Genomic DNA, 21,925 nt, shown 5'->3' on the forward strand with positions numbered 1-21,925 from the left:
CAAATTTTTCTTTATTGGACATTTAGGTAATGTTCTTTTCTCATGTTTTTTTTGTCTTGAGCATTTTTGTACACATTTTGCACATTTTGTACAAAATATATTTCAGATTATTTCTTTAAAAAGATTACCAGAAATGAAAAATTTTTTAATATTCTGAATTTTAATTTTTAATTTTTTTAGAGAGAGAGTATGTGTACAAGTGGAGGAGAGAGGCATAGGGAGAGAGAGAGAGAGAGAGAGAGAGAGAGAGAGAGAGAGAGAGATTGAATCTTAAGCAAGCTCCATGCTCGGTGCAGAACCTGACATGGGCTCAATCCCAAGACCCTGGGATCCTGACCTGAGCTGAAATCAAGAGTTGGGCACTCAACCGACTGAGCCACCCAGGCGTCCCCAGAAATGAAACTTATGAGTCAAAAGATCTGTCAGGTTTTTTTATGCTACTTCCATGTTGCTTTTAGCCACATGCCAGCTGCCATTCCTACTAGAAAGTATGACTGCCTAACTTGCCCTGCTCGCTGACGTAGCTCAGGGAGTGCTGAACTCTTTCCTCAACTTTCTTTATAGGAGTACTGGATCCTTGTCCTCCTCTTCCAGGTCGGGTAGGACCCTCTGGTCTTCAGATCTACTTCCCTTCCTTGTTTGGCATAAACCTCTTGGAATCCTGTGACATCTTGGTTTTTGCTAGTGCCCTGTGTGGGTTCCTGAGAGAGTGAACACTTCCCTAATTAAGCTTCAGATATTTTTTCTGTAAGCTTCTGGTTGCACTCGACCCTGTAGCCTCTTTCGTCAACCCTTTGTTGAGAGCTAAAAGAGGCTTGTTATTAGAAGACCCACCTTTCTCCCTAACTTACGTTTCTCTGTTGTGCTGTGATTGGTACTCATTTATTAGTCTAGTCCATGAGCTTATACACATTTGGTATCTGGGCTGTTAGTACTTGATCTCTGCTTCAGTGAGACTTGGTTTCTTTATGTTTGTTTGGTGCCTGAGTCAGGTCTGATCCCCACTGTGTCCAAGAGGGATTGGGAGTAGGCTGTCCCTGGAGCTCTACGGCATCACGGTAGTTCCCACAGAGAGCCAGAAACAGACTCCACAATTCTGCGTTTCTTCCTGTGGCCCAGCCCCCACTCCCTTTAGAGTCACTCACTGAGTTTCTCTACCCTCCCCCGCTACTGTGTTGACCTCTGAGATCTGCTGTGGAGTAGAGTACAAGGACAGTGTGGACACTGGTGCCCGAGCAGATTTCTCTCCCATGCAGACAACAGTTTCATGTAGAGCTGAGACTAGAGTGAGGAGCTTATGTCAAGTACAGAATTTAGGGGCACCCTAAAACTCAGTAATCAGCCTAAGTAATATTTTATGCAACGTTAAATAAAAATGAATGCAATGATGAACCAAGTATCAGAGTTTAAAATACAGGATCAGTTTAATAACATTGCTGTGTCCAGCCATACCACAGCCTGGGTGGAAAGGAAAAATCATCAATATGGACTTTGTCTTTTGTGTCTATGGCATGTGTCTCTCTCTGCTCATCCTGGTCCCGACCCTGGTTGTATAGCAAAGCAGAGGAAGTTTTCCCTGCGTGTAATTTAGTGCGTCAGTCGCTGCCGGTTACACCTGATCTTGACAGGCCTCTCCGTCAAGGAGCTCTTGTCCATGCCTGAGCTCTTCTTTTCACTTGATACGAAAGGTTCCACCCTGTTTTCTTCCTCTCATTGGAGAGCTAAGTCCTCTTCTTTATGATTGCTTTCTGATAAACCCAGGTAAAAACCATCTTCCTGGCTTCCCCAGATAATAAGTGTTCTGAGAGCTGAGGGTCCCCTATTCCCTGACCCTGATCTGTGAGCCCAACAAAGGTTATAATGCAGACCATGTTCCCCTGTTCAAATTCCTTGTGGCTGTCCTTTCCCAAATAGATTTGACCACTTTCTGCCATAGATCTTTGTGTATGATTGCAGGTTCTACTTTAATGTAAATGTAGTCTTAACTTAAACATTCTCACTCTTCAAGTGAGGTTTTCAGTACTCTGTTTTAACATTCTCTTCTGGATACTTTTTGTTAAAGGAGTCTGAATTGGTTAAAATGATTAAACCTTAGATTGTACCAGAGCGTGTATTTTATAATCATATTGGTACAAGTTTTCTTAGGGTCATCAGGGTCAAGACACAGAAATTTAATCCACATTAGATTAAGTAACAAGGAATTTATTGCATAAATACAGAATCCAACAGTAGGAAATGAAGCTGGATTTTATGAGTGTTGGAAAGTTATCAGATGGCTCTTTTGTCCGTCTCTTTCCCCTTGGAGGCACATAGTCTTGGATTGCAACTTCTTACAAGTGCTCCATTTTCTTGCTTTTTTTTTTGTTTTTTTTACAGAATTTAAAAAAAAAATTTTTTTTTAACGTTTATTTATTTTTGAGACAGAGAGAGACAGAGCATGAACAGGGGAGGGGCAGAGAGAGAGGGAGACACAGAATCGGAAGCAGGCTCCAGGCTCTGAGCCGTCAGCCCAGAGCCCGACGCGGGGCTCGAACTCACGGACTCACGGACCGTGAGATCGTGACCTGAGCTGAAGTCGGACGCTTAACCGACTGAGCCACCCAGGCGCCCCCAGGATTTTTTTTTTTTAATTGAAGTATAGCTGACACACAATGTTACATTAGTTTCAGGTGTACGACATAGTGATTTTACAAGTCTGTACATTGTGTAATGCTGACCACAAGTGTAGCTACCATCTGTCACCATACACCACCATTGACTACATTCCCTGTGTTATATCTTTTATCCTCATAACTTATTTATTTCATGACTGGAAGCCATTTTCTTGCCTTGGGCGCTCAAGGGAGAATGTGCACCAGCTGCCCACTCCTGGTCCACTTTGGTGTGGCTAGGAGAAGGGGGTCACTTGATACAACATATCTAATCATTATTTCAGCATGGGTTGAAGAGTATGGTAAGCCGGACCACTGTTTTTTTACAATGCATAATAATAAAGTAAAATCTTTGCCGTCTGAGAGAATGTAGTCCTAGTGAGACAGACTGGTATGCAAGCAAGTGGGATATAATCAGGGTAAGAAAATAATGCGAAGATGGACATTCTGTGAGGTGAACGTTCACATAGGAGTCCTGGTTTGAGCGACGCTTGTCCTTACAGCTACAAGTTTACTAATAAACAGAAGGTAGGTTTTCCAGATAGAGAATATAAGGAAAAAGCATAGAGGCATCAGAGGATGCTATCCAGGCAACTCAGTTCAATGTGGGCTGCAGATTATGATGGGCCTTGTATGCCACATGAAGACTGGAATTTTGATCTCACAGCTGGTTGAGAGCTAGCAGAGAATTATAAGCACGGAAACAACATTATTGGATTTGCTATTTATGAGACATCTGTTAATCATCTATCATGTACCAAGCATTGTTTTAGTCCTGAGGATTCCAAGAAGTTCTTTTGCCATTTTAATTTTCTTTGGTGATCCATTTTTCAAGCGTCCCACCTGTGGAAAACAATGTAGAATGTTGTCCTTAGGATTTCACAGTATTCAGAGTCCTTAAACTGGTGTTTAATGATAATATTAAAGTATCATAAAGTATAAATAGTACACTTTATGTAAAAAAAAAATGCTTTGCAAAGTATCATTTAGTATGTCACAAAGCATTATGATAACATAACAAGCATTATTCTACCAAGGCAGAAAAGAGTGGCTCCCTCTTCACCTCAGCTTATCTAGTGAAGAGATTAACGTCTCACAGATAATCACAGTACATTGTGATAAGTATGACAGTGGAGGTAATGGCCAAATGGGTGGTAATAAGAAAGCTTGGGGATGATTGTCAGGGAAAGGGAGGACTTGACAGAAGAGGTGTTATTTTGACAATCTTCAACTCCTTTTATCAAGCAGAAGATTAGGACAGGATGTTCCAGGCAGAGGGAATAGCACATGTAAACCTCCTGGGAATAAAGCAACAGAAAGGTTCAAGTTCTGATACCGTGGTGGTGGAGGAGGAAAGAGCATTGGGAAATGGAGCTGGGTGAGGCAGGGCTGTCTTTAGATTCTAAAGAGTCTAGAACTGTCATACGTTGTTGGTGGGAGTATAAAATGATATAACCCCTTTGGGAAAAGTTCTGGCAGTTTCTTATTAATTATGTATCTGCCTGGTGGTCCAGCACTTACACTCTTGAATATTAGGTATTTACCCAAGAGAAATATTTATTTTATGATACAAAAGACTTACAGAAGAATGTGTATAGAGCTTCCTTCATAATAGTTCCAAATTTGAAATAATTCAATGTCTTTCTGTAAGGAAAACGATAAGCAGGTCAGCAGTAAAAGTAATATACTGATACACTCAACAAACTATTATGGTGAGTAAAAGATCCTTATGCAAAAAATGCCTATACTGTATGATTCCATTTATATGAAGTTCTAAAGTTCACAAAACTAGTAATAGATGATAAAGGCAAAACAGTGGTTGTCTCTAGGGGGAATACAAGGATGGGATTCTCTGGAAGGGGTAATGAGCCAACTTTCTGAGTGATGGAAAGGTTTGATATCTCAGTAGGGGTCTGGGTTACAATAAATGTATTTATCAAAACCCATCCAATAATAAACTTAAGATTTGTATATTTCACTGTAAATAGACTTTTATTTCTACTCTCCGCCCACCCCCCACCAAAATACCTGTGAACTCTGAACACAAGTTAAAGATGTGCATGCTGAAGCATTTAGGGTGAAGAGCACTGAGGTCTGCACTTTACTTGGAAATGGGTCAAAAGTAAGAGGAGTTATGTTTACATAGATGGATGATATATATGTGATAAAATAAGTATACCAAAATGTTAACATTTGTACACTTTAGGAGGTGGATATGTGGCTATTTGAAGTATGATCTCAACTTTACTGTATGTTTGACATTTTTTATAAAATGGGGGAAAATATAAAGGTTCTTACATACTACTGTGTGAAGAATTTGGTGTTTATTCTGGCTTTGGAGAACTAGTGAATACTTTTAGGGGGATTTCTTATATGTGAATTTTAAAAGAGAAAGAGGTCCAAGGCACAGAAGCCGAGGATTCTATTTTAGTTCTCTTGGTAAGAAAAGAGGAGAGTATGAAGGAGCACCCAGGATGGAGTAGAGGAAGTTTAAGGCATAGAATTGTTAAGTCTCAGTGAAATCAACTTGGTGATGGCAGGAGTTGGGATGAGGAGGAAATTGTGAACTGGTGCACAAGTCCTGGGGGAGGGACCACGACCTAGGAGCTGGTCTATGCGGTGATGGGTAGTACATTCAGAAATCTTTAACCTCAGAGAAAAGGCTTTAGCATGAAGTTAAAATGGAACGTTCTAGAATGAACAGTTGGGAGCTGACAGAATGTCAGCCATATTTGCCTCTCCCAAAACCCCAGTTTTCCTTTGGAGAGTGTGGACCAGTAACACACATCACGGCTTGGTGGAGATGATTAAGAGCCAGAGCTTGGGTGTGTGCAGGCAGGGGCTGGCGGATCTGACCTCAGCCGCTCTGGTTGCACACCACTTATTAGAAGATTGCTGGCACCAGTGGCTTAGGGGGAGTGAGACAGTTCGGGCCCAAGAGGCTCTCCACTTCTTCAGGTGAGGGATGACGCAGGATGGAGCAGGGGGGTGTTGATTTCTTTTCCTTCTTAACTGAAGAGGGTTTTCGTTTCCAGCTCAAGTGCTACTTTCAAAAGAAGGGACAGCACACAGAATTAAGTGTCACTCTGTAACAGCACAGAGATTTCTGTACAACTCTCCATAACACCGCACTGTGAGCATGCTGCGGACCTAAGTGTCTAGTCGGCTCTAGTCTCACACAGCTCTCGGTTGTGCTAGGCTGAGCATTCAGGGCTTTTCCCGTTAGGGGTAGACTACTTTACCACTTTTCTTCCAGTGTGTCCCTTCTATTCCAAACTAGAGTTTAACCTTCTGAAAGCCTAGGACCATGTAATGTTTTCTGTTGTTTGTTTTTGTTGTTGTGGTTTTTTTGGCGGCGGTGGTGGGGGGGAGCGTATCCTTTATGGTGCTAGGCAAACACAGTGTGTAACACGCACTTGAGTATCTTCCATGCGGTGGGCATGGTACTGGGTGACAGAGGGCATAGTAAGTCCGTCATTGTCCCTGACTTTGTGCCGTTTATAGGATTTGGGGGGAAGAAGACATCAAACCGGGAATTACCACCTAAATATTTAATTATACTCCTGACATGTCCCAAAGGAAAAGTAGAGGGTACTGTGAGTAACAAGGGATTTAATTTAAATCAGAAGAAGGGGGTGGGGCCAGGGCATCAAGGGAGCCTCATCGGAGTCACAGCCTAAAACCTAAAGAATGCTTAGTAGGAGCTGGTCAGGCCAAGAACGAACAGGGCAAAGGGTGAAGCAGGCACAGAAATCTTTAGGGAGGGTGGAGTATAAGCAACACCGAGGAAGAAAGAACGCAACCAGGGCTGGACCAGAGTGAGCAGTGGTGGGCTGTGGTGTGTGAGTGAGGCTGCGGAGAGATCACGTCACTTCATGTAGGGCCTTGTGGGCTGGAGCCAGCGTTTGGAATTTTATTCAGAGAGGGGCAGTAAGCCCCTGGGGAGTTCCAAACAGAGGAATGATAGTCACTTTCTGGTTTTTAAAAGATCATCCCCCTGGCTGTGGTATAGAGAAGAGGAAATGGCTCATTCTGACCCAGGAAAGCTGCTCAGTGGATTTAAGTGAACACAGAATGTGGCCCTACTGATGTCTCTCACCCTTTGTCCAAGAGCTAACCCCATGGTGACGCTGCAGCGAAGGTGGGGCCGGGCAGCTCTGGGAAGGCTCTCTTTTGGTTGGCTGGAGCTGGTGACAGATGAGGCCCCACGTGCTCTGGTTCTGGTCCTATGTGCAGTACTTCACACGCCTGTGGTGTGTGTGAGCCAACTTGATTTCTTGAACTCTAACTTTTTGTTCCCAGGCAGACAGGTACTGTCCCTAGAAATGTCTTTTTTTTTTTTTTTTTTTTTTTTTTTTTTAAGACTCTTGCCAAACCCCTAAAGAGAACCGCCTGAACTGGAGATGCTCTCCAAGAGTCCCAGTCCTGGAAAGGAAGAGCCAATATGAGCTGCCCCACATTCAGCCTGGGCTGTGGGCTTACTGGGTCCGGTTGCTGTTTCAGTGCCGCTGCCAAAGTTTGCCAGTCTCTGACTTTGTGCCCATGGTTCCTGATGGGAGAGGGAGGTGAATGTCTCTAGTCTTCCCCCATCTGGGTGTTCTTTCTGCCTGGGGAAAGGACTGCTTAGACATGTTCCCCCAGAAGGAGCTGGCACATGGTGGTTTTTAATCTGCAGCAAGTGAGGAGAGATTGACGTTAAAAAACAAACCCCGGGTCCCCACTGAAATCAGTGTTGACAACTGATACAGATTGCCCTTTTCTCTTATAAAATCTTTGCTGTGCTCTTTGCCATCTGTTACAGAGCTGTGAAAATTTTTGTTCCTCCTGCAACTTTTGACAAAGTTGTCCTCAATGTGAATATTCGATACATGGGTGTTTGTTGGCCTCTTGGTTGTCACTCCCTGTGGGAGCTCACATACACTGCAGACTGTGCACCCAAATTCTTCCCGAACAGAGGATTCTTTCCTGCCTGGTCCACTGGAGAGGCCCCCTGGCTTTTCCCTGTGTCTTTTCCCTCCCCTGCCCTGATAGTGGAGGTGTGCCTGTGTGGTTCACTGTTGCAGGGAGGGGATGGTGGCAGGGGAGAGTGTAGACTGAGATGAGGGCCAGGAACTGGCACACCAGCATTTTAGCCCTGGCCCTGCCGCTAAGTGGCAAAACTAAAGCCACGTAGGCTTTTCTCTATGCCTCAATTTTCCAGCCGGTCAAGTGCAGATTGTAATACATGCCCTGCTTACTTCACAAGGCTCCCAAAGATCAAAGCAGGGTTCTCTAGTTCAGTCCTAGCCTAGAAATAGAGTTCCTTCACTGCACAGGGTTTAAGAGATTTCTTTTTAAAGTTTGTTGCCCGGATTTAAAAATCAGGAGATTTCAGAGAAAACTCTAGCTTTTCTTGGAAGTAAAAAAAAACTTGGCAACCCTCAGCCCACATTCCTCCATGGCAATTATCGGCTGGATTTGAGGAGTGGCTGCCTGTGAGCTGGGGCATGCACTTTCTGGTTTGTGCAGTCCCCATGCTTCTTCATCATCTTTATGACAGTGAGTCTGTGTGCCTGGACTCTGTCTATACATTTTGCTATACCTGGACTGTTTCCCTACTTTGCATGATCTCCTGGCCCCTATTGGCGTTTGGATTTATGCCCTTGATTTCCAGAAGATATTCCAGATTTAGAACTTTACGATAAATTAGGTATCATACAAATACAAAGGATTTGGTGTTGGGGGCGGGGGGGGGGGAGATGGAACCTTTAATATTCATCACATATCTTTGCTGTTCTTGGTGCTCTGTTTATCATGTAATCCTCCCCTAAAGTATGAGGTGGATATCAGCTACCCTTGGCAGATGTGAGGACAGGGCTTCATGGAGATTGTGGCCTGTTTGAGCCTAACCCGTTGGACTGTAAAGGAATACTATGTGATCTCAATGTAAGCGGGGGTGGGGGGTGGGGGTGTGGGGGGTGTGGGGGGTGTGGGGGGGGATGTAGTGGCACAGCCCCCGCCCCAGAACTGCCTGTACTTATTTCTATCTGCAGTAGTCATGTAGGCAAGGGCCCATTGTAGGACTAGTAGTGGTGTGGTCCTTTTTCTTTATAAAATACTTTTATATAGAGCTATAGAACATTCTTTTATAAAGAACTACTTTTCTCCTTCTCCTTTAAAGCAGGAGCCCCCCGCTTTTTTCCCCAGTGTCTTTTTCAGAATTAAACAGATAAAAGGAAGCTGTGTGGAGCATCCCACCCTTAAATGGAATATTTTTTTTTCCTCCTGGGGCCACTGGAAGTACCTCCTGTGTCCTAAGGCTCTGAGGAACTGTTTAAAAACCACTTATTTAGTCTTAATTTCTGCCATTGAGAAAACAGGCCAAAGAGATCCAGCAACTTGTCTAGTATTGCCCTTTCTTTTATAGCTCCTGGATAAATTCCACTTTAACTGGGTTCTCTGTCTGATTCTTTAGACCAGCTTCTGAAGGTTGTTGTATGCTTATTTTCTCTTCCTCATGTCATTTGGAGAGAAATTGCATTAAGTCAACAGCATTCATTGGGTTAAATCTTATTTTAGAAGAGAAACAAGAGTTTGTGGGGCGAAAAACTGGAAGACAGGAGCAGAATATGGATCCGGACGAGGTTTTTCTCAGTACCCTCTGGTTCCTTTGGTTTGTGTCTCCTTTCATCTCAGACAAGTAGAAGGCATTTCTAAAAGTGTAGATGGGACTTATGTTACGAAATGAAGTTTCCTTCCCCTGTAGGAAATAAGCAGGTAGCAGATTTTTAGTGGCTAGAATCTGTGCCCGATATTAAAATATCCACCCAAACCTCTTTGGCAGCAAATCCAGAAACCCTGTCTCAGCACCATGCTGGGCTTCTTTTGCATCTCAGTCCTGGGTCTAATCATGCTCATTGTCTGCCCAGCTGGTCCCCATCTGTGCGCACACCGCTATGGAGATTGTCGCTTTGGTGTTTTTCTTCTCTTCCCTGTCACCTTACTGCCCCCATCCCTCACTTTTCTTTGCTAAGTGGAAGCCACTGGTGTCTTGATTCATTCAGAGCAGCCCCTGGGGCCTGGTGCTATCTAGCATGATTCAGTATTTGAGACGAAGCCAGGAGAGGTACTGCACTTAGTTCCTCAAAAGCCCCGTTGCTGATGTCGAATATCATGCTTAGGCTCCTGACGACATTCTGCTTAAAAAGGGTCAGCCATGGTAATGATATTGAGGACCATGATCTATCTCTTGTTGATATCAGAGTTGAGTTTTTAGAGATTATATAATTCCCCCTCTGTATACAAGTCTCACTTGTCTGCCTCTCGCAGAAGAGAATTAGGCACTTCTCTCATCTTTGCTTGAGAGATAGAAGTCCAAGTTACCGCAGTAGTTTCATCGGTAATTCTGTGATCCTGTCCTTATTAATAGCCTTTTAGCAGGAAAGTGTTAGAAAGCAGCTAATCCTAGGAGTTTAAATGTTGAAGGATCTGTAAGGATATGCACATTAAAACCATGATGAAATATCATTACACACTCACTAGAATGGCTAAAAGAAAACAATATTAACAATTGTATTAACCATACTAAGTGTTGATGAGGGTGTGGAACAACCAGAACTCTCATGTGTGGCTGTTGGGAATGCAAAATGGTATAACTATTGTGGAGAACTATTTAGTAGTTTCTTATAAAGCTGAATATGCACTTACCATATATCCCAGCAAATTCCATTCCTACTTATTTACCTAAGAGAAATAAACACTTATATCTACAAAAAAATGGACGTCTATATGAACACTTTATTTGTAATAGTCCCAAACTGGAAACAATTCAAATGTTCTTCAACAGGTGAATGGATAAACTAATCATGGAATATTTATATAATGGAATACTAGTCTGCAATTAAAAAAAGCCAACAACCCAGCTACTGATACATGTAACAATGAAGATGAATATCAGAAATATTATACAGAAGAAGCCAGACACAAGGATACATACTGTATGATTGCATTTATTCACACAGAATCCCAAGCAGGCTCCAGGTTCTGAGCTGTCAGCACAGAGCTTGACACGGGGCTCGAACTCATGGACTGCAAGATCATGACCTGAGCTAGTCGGGGGCTTAACTGACTGAGCCACCCAGGCACCTGAAATGCCTTTAAAAAAAAAGTTTACTTATTTATTTTGAGAGAAAGAGAGGGAGAGACAGAGGGAGGGTCAGAGAGAGAGAATCCCGAGCGGGTTCCACACTGTCAGTGCAGAGCCTGATGCAGGATTCAAACCCATGAACCATGAGATCATGACCCGAGCCAAAATGCCAAAATCAAGAGCCAGACGCTTAACTGACTGAGCCACCCAGGCGCCCCTATTTTGAAATGCCTTTGAAAAAGTATAAAGTCAAATACAAATGCTGGGTGGAGGCAAATTCCAAAAACTCCACTTCAGGGAAGAGGGTCAAGAACTGTGACAACCAGTGTATGAGCTTATATGTGTATATATTTTTTCACTTTGTGTACCACTGGCTGTGGCACTTCATCCCCTGGCCTTCAGTAAGATGAGGTGTTAGATTAGATCAGAGTAAGAAACTGTAGGCTCAGAGACTCAGCCTTTCAGATGTGTTTCCTTTAGCCTCTGCAGTGTTGGCCTGTCCAGTGTTAATTTAAAATGCGATTGTTGCCAGTGTTTACATCTAGATATTTCACATAAAATTTTGGGTTTCCAGCTTATCTTTAGATACTAGCACATCTGACAAAGCTGGGTCCGTATTCCCATGGCACCCATTATCTGGAGTTGTGGAGTGGCTATTCCTTTACGTGAACCATTGCTTTTTACTTGCTTACCTCACATAATGGAATGAATCCTTTTTCCCTTTGTGGTTCAGTAAATTCATGAGTTTTCCCCCAAAAGGGATTCCAGGGAAATCATAGGGAATATCTTAGCTTTTCAAAAAAAAAATTTAATGCTTTTATTTATTTTAGAGAGAGACAGAGACAGATGCAAATGGGGGAGGGACAGAGAAAGAGAGGGAAACACAGAATCCAAGGCAGGCTCCAGGCTCTGAGCTGTCAGCACAGTGCCCAAAGTGGGGCCGGAACTCACGAACTGCGAGATCATGACCTGAGCCGAAGTCAGACATTTACCCCACTGAGCCACCCAGATGCCCCTATCTTAGCGTTTCAAAAAAACATGCAGGTAGGCGAAAGGACTGGCCCAGGTTCCAGTGGGCAGACTGGCACAGGCTCTAGTGAATATTAGCTTTTCTACCTCTGTCCAAACTATGCCCAGCTCAGCTTTAGATTTTTCCATTTAATCCAGATCTCGGGATGCAACTCAATCTGAAATAAGCCTCTCTATTTACAGTCTTATAATTGCCTTCTTCTCTAACAGCCCGAACTCTGTTTAGGTGTGGCCAAGAATCTTCATACCCTGATCTGTCTGGTGGACATGGGCCTGTGCCAGAGAAGTATCTCGAGTGGTGCTGTATGCCCTCTTTTTTCTAACTGGGTTATTTACATCTCCAGTTGGTCAGTTACACATTGATAGTGACCAATATCTTTAAACTGACAAATCCTATCAGACTTTGAATTTTGTCTCATGATCAAGGACCTGTGACTTAAATGCGTCCCATCTGCACATAAGCCCTTTTATGGGCATAGATGCTAAACAGTGTGGTTCCATCTGTGTTAGGGATAACGCAGGTTCATTGCTTTGCCTTTAGATCTGTGATGGTCATAGGCTTTGAGAGTCTCGGCTGGCCCTTCTCAACCCATTGTGCCTGCCTGGATTGTGTGGTAGGCATCTGACTCATTTCTTGAGTGCAGGCTGGAAAGGTCATCTTGCTACCTGGTAAAGAAAACTGCACTGCTCCCATCTGCTGGCAGGTATCTTAGGTCGCTGTATCATCAGCCTGCTGAAAGGGCTGCCCTGTCCTTTAGTGGTTCTGTGCATTCCACTGTAGGAAATAGTCATTCCCAACTTGTGTTCTGCAGCCCGATCACGTGTCTCCTTATTATCTAAATGGGGCGTGACACAGGTTTTCTCTAAGGTAAGTAAAGTGGGAAGAACACGTTGTGGACAGCCAGCAGAGTGACACCATTCCAGGTTGTACATAATTAGCCATGAGACTCCTAAGCCTCATTCCATTCCTCTACTCATAAAGCAAAATGCTTGGATTTAATGCTCTCTAAGAGCATATTGGTACAAAGTCTGTAGTTCTGTGATTCTTTAAACACATTCAAATACCTATAAAATGAATACTCACTTGAACTGTTTACAAAATAATTATGAATACACATAGAAACTTTATAATTAACACTTCTGATTGATAATAAGACACATCATGAATTTAACAGCTTTTTGGGGAAAAGAAGATTAAATACTACTGCATTAAATGTACATACTTATTACAAAAAAAATTCTGATATCCTAAAAATTAAAATGTAAAAAATATGCATCTTAACATTGAGACTTTGTGTGTATGTGTGTGTGTTACAAGACCTCTGCTAGCCAATATGTGGTAGGGGTTTAAACATATTTTTATTTTATTTTATTTTATTTTTTAAATTTTTTTTAACGTTTATTCATTATTGAGAGACAGAGAGACACAGAGCGTGAGCAGGGGAGGGGTAGAGAGAGAGGGAGACACAGAATCTGAAGCAGGATCCAGGCCCCGAGCTGTCAGCACAGAGACCGATGCGGGGCTTGAACTCACGAATGGTGAGATCATGACCTGAGCCGAAGTCGGTCGCCCACCCGACAGAGCCACCCAGGCGCCCTTAAACGTATTTTTAAAGTAAATTTCTAGAATTAAAATTGACAGTTGAACAGTGCAAGTAGACTTTAAAGTATTATAAGAAAATGCAAAATGTTACTGAGATACAAGATTCAAGATGACAGTGGAAAAAAGACTTCATGGCAAATTTTAGTGTTTATCTGAATACTGAAGAAGGACAGTGTGGCAAGAGATACACAAACATGCAATGGCTGCTAAATCATTATCAAAATGCACACTTGGAACATTTGAGTCCATTAACATTTTTTTAAACAGAATTCTGTGTGTATTGTATGAAAACATACAACAGTGCTCTATGATTAAGGCTCTCTGGTTACAAGGAGCAGAAAAACCTATCCAAGCAGACTTGAAAAAGAGTAAACATTGTGAAGAGACACGAGGCAATGCTATGGACATCAGCAGACAGTTGCTGAAGTGCCACTGGGCCTCAGAGGTTGCAGAGAGATTAAATAGGGCCGAAGTCTCTGTCTCGGGCGTGAAGTCTCTAGAATCACTACTTTGCTCCCTATCAATTTTGCATGTGGCTGCTAGCCTTAGCACTATGCCACAGCCTCAGCTCAAGTTCCCACACTAGGGACTTCCCTCTGTGTTCACCTTCATCCAATTAGTCATCACCTATATGCAAATAATAGCCTAGCAAAAGAATTTTTTTTTTTTTTGTGCTCCCCAGGGTCATTGCACAGGATAGTTCAAGCTAAATTATGATGGTGTATGAGCAAGTAGATGGACAAAGTGCCCAGTATAACTGCTGCTTATACTGCCTTTACTGCTTATACTGCTTATGAAGCCTTCAGCTTTGACAGCTTTCCTGCACCTTATCTATCTATAACCCCTGTTAACAATGGTACTGAACACCTCATACAGCATTTGGGGGATGAGATTGAAGTAAGGAGTTGTAAGAATTTGTGAAACGCTAAAATATAACCAATCCAGAGCATTTAAGAATTTCTGTTAGAGTTACATAAAACTTTTTAATGAATTTTGGACTGTCTTTAAGAGAAAGGTTAGTGTGAACATTAAAACATCTGCCCTGTAATCGAGTTATACTTTCCTGGTGTCTGCTGTGTCGAGGAACCTTTCATACCTATATTTTGTGTCTTCTCAACAGCCTGTGAAGTAGGAAAGGCAGGAAGAATCCTCAGGGTCGATTGTTAGCTCTGAGGAGGGATTAGAAGGAAGGAAGAAAAAGCTTCTTGAAATTGACAACTATTATTATAACAATTATTAAAATAACTTCCAGGCCTCTCTGGTTAAGTGCTGGACTTACAAGTTTTTTTTTTAAGTTTTTGGTTGAATCTAATCTCTTTGGGCCTCTGTTTTCTCTAGCTAATAATCGTCTACAAGGGAAAAATAATACCCAGCCTCATAGGATTGTAGTAAGAATTAAATAAGAGCTCAAAGTGCCTAGGACAGTGATTGGAATGTAGTTCTTTTTTCTTTTATCTGTTTATTTGTAGGTACTTTGGAAGATAATTACTGTTCTTCCTTCTTCCTGATATAGGTGTTCAGGAACAATTTTTCTGACTCTTGCCACCCAATCCCATGGTAATATCTCTGAGTCCCTTTAATGTAAGAGTGCCTTCTAGCCCAGGCAAGCCCTAGGTCTAGCTGATGATGGCATCAGTACCATTAACAGTAACAGCAGAAAGCTATAGCCACTGTGGTTATTTGACTTTTTGAACATCACTCAAAAGAGCTTGTATGTGTGTTTCCTTCACAGGTGGATTTGCTATCGTGTTTCTGGTGAGGACAAGCAATGGAATGAAATGTGCCTTGAAACGCATGTTTGTCAACAATGAGCATGATCTCCAGGTGTGCAAGAGAGAAATCCAGATAATGGTAAGGCTGCCCCTCAGACTTGGGACTTCTTGTTTAAAATGTGCCCTCTGATAAGAAAGGCGTGTGTGTGTGTGTGTGTGTGTGTGTGTCTGTGTGTCTGTGTGTCTGTGTGTCTGTGTGTCTCGGGGCAGTGGGTCTTGTTCCCTTCCCTGAGATGGCAGAGGAGCCTCACACAAAATGAGAATGAAGAGTCATGGGGTGCAACATGCTTCTCCCATCTTGGTCACCCTTAGCTGGAGGGTTGAAGAGAAAGGAGCGTATTGAGAGAACTGACCAATTTTTTAGGTCAGAGGAAGAAGTTTGGGCACTGGGAAACATTTCTTTCATAAATTCATTCCCAGAATTAAGTATGGGGTTTAATCCAGAAACCCCAGCTCTCCAGTGAGCCTCGTCTGCTAGTCTTGTCTTTTGTCAGTTCCCAAACCTGGTCTTTGTCCATCTTGAGCTTTTCAGCATTCCTTGAACATATCCTTCTACACTTTTATATTTTATACATGTAGTTCTTTCCTCCTGGAATGGTTTTCTCCTTTTTTGGACTAGAAACCTCTTATTCACACATACTCTATGATCCCATATATAAAAGTCCAAGAACAGGCAAAAGTGATCTATGATAACAGATCAGAAAGTGGTCATCTGAGTGTGGGAAATGGACTAGAAAGGGGCATGTGGGAATTTTCTGGGCCATGGAAATGTTCTATATCTTGTTTTGGGTAGTGGTTACCCAGGACCATATAAGTGTCAGAACTCAGCTGAATACCTTAAGATCTGTACATTTTATTATATGTTAATTATACCTCATATCTTAAAAACTTCATTTTCACAATTCATATTCATATGATGTTTAAAGAAAGTACATTTCTGTTAGAGATATGTGCTGAAATATTTATGGATGAAATAAGATGATGTCTTGAAGTTAATGAGTGGATATAGAAGAGAAACAAAACTGGCAAAGGGTTACTGATCGAAGCAGATCACTGGGTATGTGGGAGTTTCTCACTTTCACTTCTGTTTGACGTTATACATAAAAAATTTAAATAGTCTTTTACTCCATTTTGCTTCCACAAAATACTTTTGTTTTCACCAAAGCAAAATTTTGTTTATATTGCCTGTGCGTAATCTTATAAGTAATTTTGCCATCAGAAAGTAACTCATTTTAAATCAGGAGCTTTACATTCCAGCAGACTGTGTGACATAATATAGTTGATCCTTGAACAATATGGGGGTGGGGGTGCTGACCCCTGAACCGTTGAAAATCCACATATTAACTTTTGATCACCTGAAGCTTAACAACTAATAGCTTGTTGTTGACTGCAAGTCTTAACATAAACAGTCAATTAACTCATATTTTGTATGTTATATGTATTATATACTGTATTCTTACAATAAAGTAAGCTAGAGAAAAGAAAATGTTATTAAGAAAATCATAAGGACGATACATTTACGCACTGTACTGTATTTAAGGGGAAGAAATCCATGTCTGGATTTGCACAGTCTGAACTCATGTTGTTCAAGTGTTAACTGTACTTAGTGGGCTTTGGATGAAATGAATGTATGAATAATGGTAATATCAGGTGCATATATTCACCTAGAGGTGATGATTTCTCTATGCCCTGGAGTTTAATGCTTTTATAAAGAGAAGAAAGGGGTCCAAAAAAATGGGTGGAGGTGCCATTGTAGGAATTTCATCAGGCTTTCCTTGGCCCTGTCCATCCCTTGTGGGGTTGACCTTTCAGGGGCTACTTAAGAGTAACTAGCTGTACTGTAGTTGGGCTACTGAAAAAGACCTCAGGATTTTACAGAGTCTGGTACTATTTTAGATTTCAAAAAGCTGAAACCATTTGAGAAGAAACCATTTGCTGATGGAAGTGTTGCTGTCATGATTGCGAAACAAAAAACCCCAAGGCCCCAAGTACATACTCAGGGCCACATGGATCTGTCCACAGGCACCAGTGAGCGCCCACTTCCCTACCCCACGACTCCAAATGACTAGCCTCACTGCATCTCCCTTCAGCAGCATTAGGTTTTCTGGCTGCTTCTCTTTGCCCCTCCTCCCCCTTGTCCCTGCCTTGCTAAGCTCTCACACACTCCATTTCCTGTCTTTGCTTCTGCTATTTCCTCTGCCTAGAGTGCCCTTCTCATTCATTTTCTAGTGTTATGAAAGTAATCCTATTCTTTAACTTTCTCCTACTCATTCAGAAACATGTTTGAGAGCTGGCTTTGTGCTAGGCAGGCTTTGGAATAGAGGAACTAAGAAGACACAGGCCCCTTAGAGCTCACAAATATGTATGTTCAAATTCTGGCTCAGCCATATAATAGTTGTGAAATATTCTGTTTTGAGTTGTTTTTAGTTTATATTTTTTTCAAGACTTAAATACTCAAATAGACGAACTAAGCTTATTACTAAAAACTTCAAGCAATTCCCTGAGGGGCCCTCCTCTGTCATTTCAAGGTTCCAGGGGCAACCCCTTTTTGTTGATTTATTTGATATGTTTCTGAATAACATGCTGATATTGCCAGCTCCTGATTTTTTTTTCTCCCTTTTAGGTATTATATGGTATGGAATGTAAATATTTAGCTTTTTCATCCCCTATATACCCTTTTCCCCAGATACCTTGCAGTCATTCTCATTTTCCATTCTGCTACAACAGCAGTTAAATTTTGGCAGTGTGTTAGTTACAGTAGTATGAGTTTTTACATGTAAGAAAACACTATTCTTGCAGAATCTTCTTGTGGACTAGGATTACTATCCCTTTTCTATATAACTCTCTTTCCATTGGAATTAACGATCTTTTTCAATTTTTTTGTCTGTCTTCTCTGTGTACTTTTCAGCAGTTTAACCCCAAACTCTCTCTAGGTTGTCGAAATCATTTTTTTTTAATACTTTTAAATGCATTTATGTGCTCTGCGCATTTTATCTTCTTGAAGAAATCTGTCTTCTAACTCCATGAAATCTGAATTGGTTGCTCTCTAGGCCTGAGTTACAGTCTTATCTTGGAATGTCTTAGTCATTCCCTTTGCCTCATTTTTTGGTTAGATTTCCTGACTCGTTTTTTGTTTTACTTCCTCATTGTGGTGGAGCTTATCCTGTGGTAGCTTCCTTATGCATGGTAGGTAAAGTTTTGAGACCTTCGAGGTCTAGAAGTGTCTTTATTTTATGCTCACACGTGAAATCTTATTTAAAAAAAAATATATATTTTTTACGTTTATTTATTTTTGATAGAGAGAGACAGAGCACAAGTGGGGGAGGGGTAGAGAGAGAAGGAGACAAAGAATTGGAAGCAGGCTCTAGGCTCCGAGCTGTCAGCACAGAGCCCGACACGGGGCTCGAACCCACAAACTGCGAGATCATGACCTGAGCCAAAGTCGGACGCCCAACTGACTGAGCCACCCCAGGCATCCCATGTGAAATCTTATTTAAAAAAAAAAAAAAAATTCTGGCTTAGAAATCATTTCATTTAGATATTTCTTGGAAGCATTACTGTACCATAGTTTAGCTTTCATTGTTGTACATAGGAAGTCTTGAGTCATTCTAATATTTGGCCCTTTGGGTGTGACCCTAGAAATTTCTCCCTAGAAATTTATCAATTTCCCTTTTGTTTACAGTGTTCTGAAATATCTTGATGATATACCTTGCTGTATACACTTTTTATTTATTAATAAATGGTGTTCCCATGTAATCCAGAGACTCCCATCCTTGCACTGTGAGGAATTTTAGTTTGTCTCATTTGGTGATTTCCTTTTCTGTCTTCCTTTTGCCTGAAATTGCTGTTATTCAGATGTTGGTTCTTGCTGAATTGATTTTCTAATTTTCTTCTTTTCTCCCTTTTATTTTTCATTTCTTTGTTTTCTTTTTTCCCCCCTCTACATTCTGGTGATTTCCTCAGCTTTACAGCCATGCCGTTGAATTTATTTATCAGGCTTTAAAATGTTTAAGACCTTTGTGTTTGTTTTTGTTTTGTTTTATGTTTAATTTTGATGAAGTGCAGTTTATCATTTCTCCTTTTTGTGGAACATGTTTTTGGTGTCATTTCTAAGAACTCTGCCTACACCTTGCTTCTGAAGATTTTTGTCCTGTTTTTTTCCTAAAAGTTTTATAGTTTTACATTTTACATTTAAGTCTGTGATTCATTTTGAATAAATTTTTATGGCAGGCATGAGACTTAGGTTGAGGTTCATTCTTTTTGCCTATGGGTCTCCATTTGCTCTAGCACCCTTTGTTGAAAGACTATCTTTACGGGGTGCCTGAGTGGCTCAGTCGGTTAAGCGTCCGACTTCAGCTCAGGTCACGATCTCGTGGTCCACGAGTTCGAGCCTCGCGTCAGGCTCTGGGCTGATGGCTCAGAGCCTGGAGCTTGCTTCTGATTCTGTGTCTCCCTCTCTCTCTGCCCCTCCCCCGTTCATGCTGTGTCTCTCTCTGTCTCAAAAATAAATAAACGTTAAAAAAAAGTTTTTTTAAAAAAGAAAGGCGATCTTTCCTCCATTGAATATGTTTGTCAGAACTCAGTTGGGCGTATTTGTGAGGGTCCATCTCCAGACCCTTCTTTATGCTGTTCCATTAATTTATATGTCTGTCCCTCCACCAGTACCACACAACCTTCATTACTGTAGCTTTATAATAAGTCTTGAAATCAGACTGATTCCACCTACTTCTTTTTTTTCTTTCTAAAATTGTTTTACCTATTCTAGTTCTTTTGCCTTTTCATATAAATTTTAGAATAATCTTTATCTACAGAATATCTGGCAAGTATTTTTTTTTTTTTAATTTTTTTTCCCAATGTTTTTTATTTATTTTTGGGACAGAGAGAGACAGAGCATGAACGGGGGAGGGGCAGAGAGAGAGAGGGAGACACAGAATCGGAAACAGGCTCCAGGCTCCGAGCCATCAGCCCAGAGCCTGACGCGGGGCTCGAACTCACGGACCGCGAGATCGTGACCTGGCTGAAGTCGGATGCTTAACCGACTGCGCCACCCAGGCGCCCCTCTGGCAAGTATTTTGATAGGAAATCCATTAAACCTTTTTATGAACTTGGGGAGAATTGACATCTTTTCTGTGTAGTTTTCCAATAAATGAACGTGGTACATCTCTCCACTTATTTGCATCTTTGATTTTTTTTTTCCATCAGTGTTGTGTAGGATTTGTACATGTTCTTAGATTTATACATAGGTTTTCTTTGTTTTGTTTTGAGTGATTATAAATGGTATTGGATTTTTCATTTTGGTGTCTCTGTGTTTATTACTAGTATATAGAAAACCAATTGATCATTCTGTGTTTATCTTATATCCTTTAACCTTGCTGAACTTGTTTACTACTTCTTGAATTTTTTTCTAGATTACTTAGGATTTTCTATATAGACCATTGTGTCATCTGCAAAGAGAGGCAGTTTTATTTCTTCCTTTCTAATCTGCATCCTTTTAATTTCCTTTTCTAGCCTTAATTGCATTGGCTAGAATTTGCAGTACTATGCTGAGTAACAATGGTGAGTGGACATCCTTGTCTTCTTCCCAAGTCTTAGGAGGAAAGGAGACTTTCACCATTAAGCATATGGTTAGCTGTAGTTTTTGAAATTTTTTCTTTATTTTATTTTTTTATTTTTAAAGTTTATTTATTTTGAGAGAGTTAGAGACAGCATGAGTGGGGGAGAGACAGAGACAGAGAGAGGGAGAATCCCAAGCCGGCTCCATACTGCCAGCACAGAGCCCGATGGGGGACTTGAACTCACAAAACTGCAAGATCATGACCTGAGCTGAAACTAAGAGTCGGACACTTAACCAACTGAGCCATTCAGACATGCCTAGAATTTTTTCTTTAATATTTATTTATTTTAAGAGAGAGAGAGAGAGAGAGAGAGAGCGAGCGCCTGGGGGAAGGGCAGAGAGAGAGGGACAGAGAGAGCATCCCAAGCAGGCTCCAAGCTGTCAGCACAGAGCCTGATGCAAGGATCAAACCCATGAACCATAAGATCATGGCCTGACCTGAAATCATGACCTCAACCAACTGAACCACTCAGGCGCCCCTGTAGTTTTTAAAAATACATTAAAAAAAATAAATTTGAGGAAGTTTCCCTCTATTCCTATTTTTCTAAGAGGTTTTTGTTTTTTTTTTTTACCATGAATGGGAGTTGAAATTTGTTAAATATTTTTTCTGCATTGATTGATATGCTCATGATTTTTCTTATTTAGCTTTAATATAGGGCATCGTATTGACTGATTTTCAAATATTGAATCAGCCTTACATCCCTGCAATAATCCCTGCTTGGTCATGGCCTATAATTATTTTTATTATGTTTTTGAATTCTGTTTGTGAATATTTTGGTTAGGATTTTTACATCTATAATCATGAGGGATAGTGGCATGCAGATTTTTGGTTTTATTCAGCTTTTTATGGTTTTGGTATTAGGGTAATTCTGGATTTATAACATGAGTTAGGAAGTGTACCCTTCTCTTCTGTTTTGTGGAAGAGAGATTTTGTAGAATTGGTGTTTATTCTTCCTTAAGCATTTGTTGGAATTCTCCAGTGAAACCATCTGGGCCTGGGGATTTCTTTTTTGGGAGTTATTAAGTTACAAATTCAGTTTCCTTAATAGTTATAAGGCTATTCACAAATGTCCATCAACTAATGAATGGATAAAGAAGATGCGGTATATATATGCAATGGAATACTACTCA

The 21,925-nt window shown here is 41.2% G+C and overlaps 1 protein-coding gene across 15 annotated transcripts in view; it reads left to right on the plus strand.

The window, feature by feature from the left end:
• AAK1 (AP2 associated kinase 1) overlaps positions 1-21,925 on the plus strand; it is a 167,030-nt gene that overhangs the window by 63,983 nt on the left and 81,122 nt on the right. For all 15 annotated transcript variants that reach the window (XM_058683825.1, XM_058683830.1, XM_058683832.1 and 12 more), the window contains exon 3: positions 15,141-15,259. In XM_058683825.1, coding sequence (XP_058539808.1) covers positions 15,141-15,259 — 119 coding nt within the window. The remainder of the gene's footprint in view (positions 1-15,140; positions 15,260-21,925) is intronic.

This window comes from Neofelis nebulosa, chromosome 9, assembly GCF_028018385.1.
Source record: "Neofelis nebulosa isolate mNeoNeb1 chromosome 9, mNeoNeb1.pri, whole genome shotgun sequence".
NCBI lineage: Eukaryota > Metazoa > Chordata > Mammalia > Carnivora > Felidae > Neofelis > Neofelis nebulosa.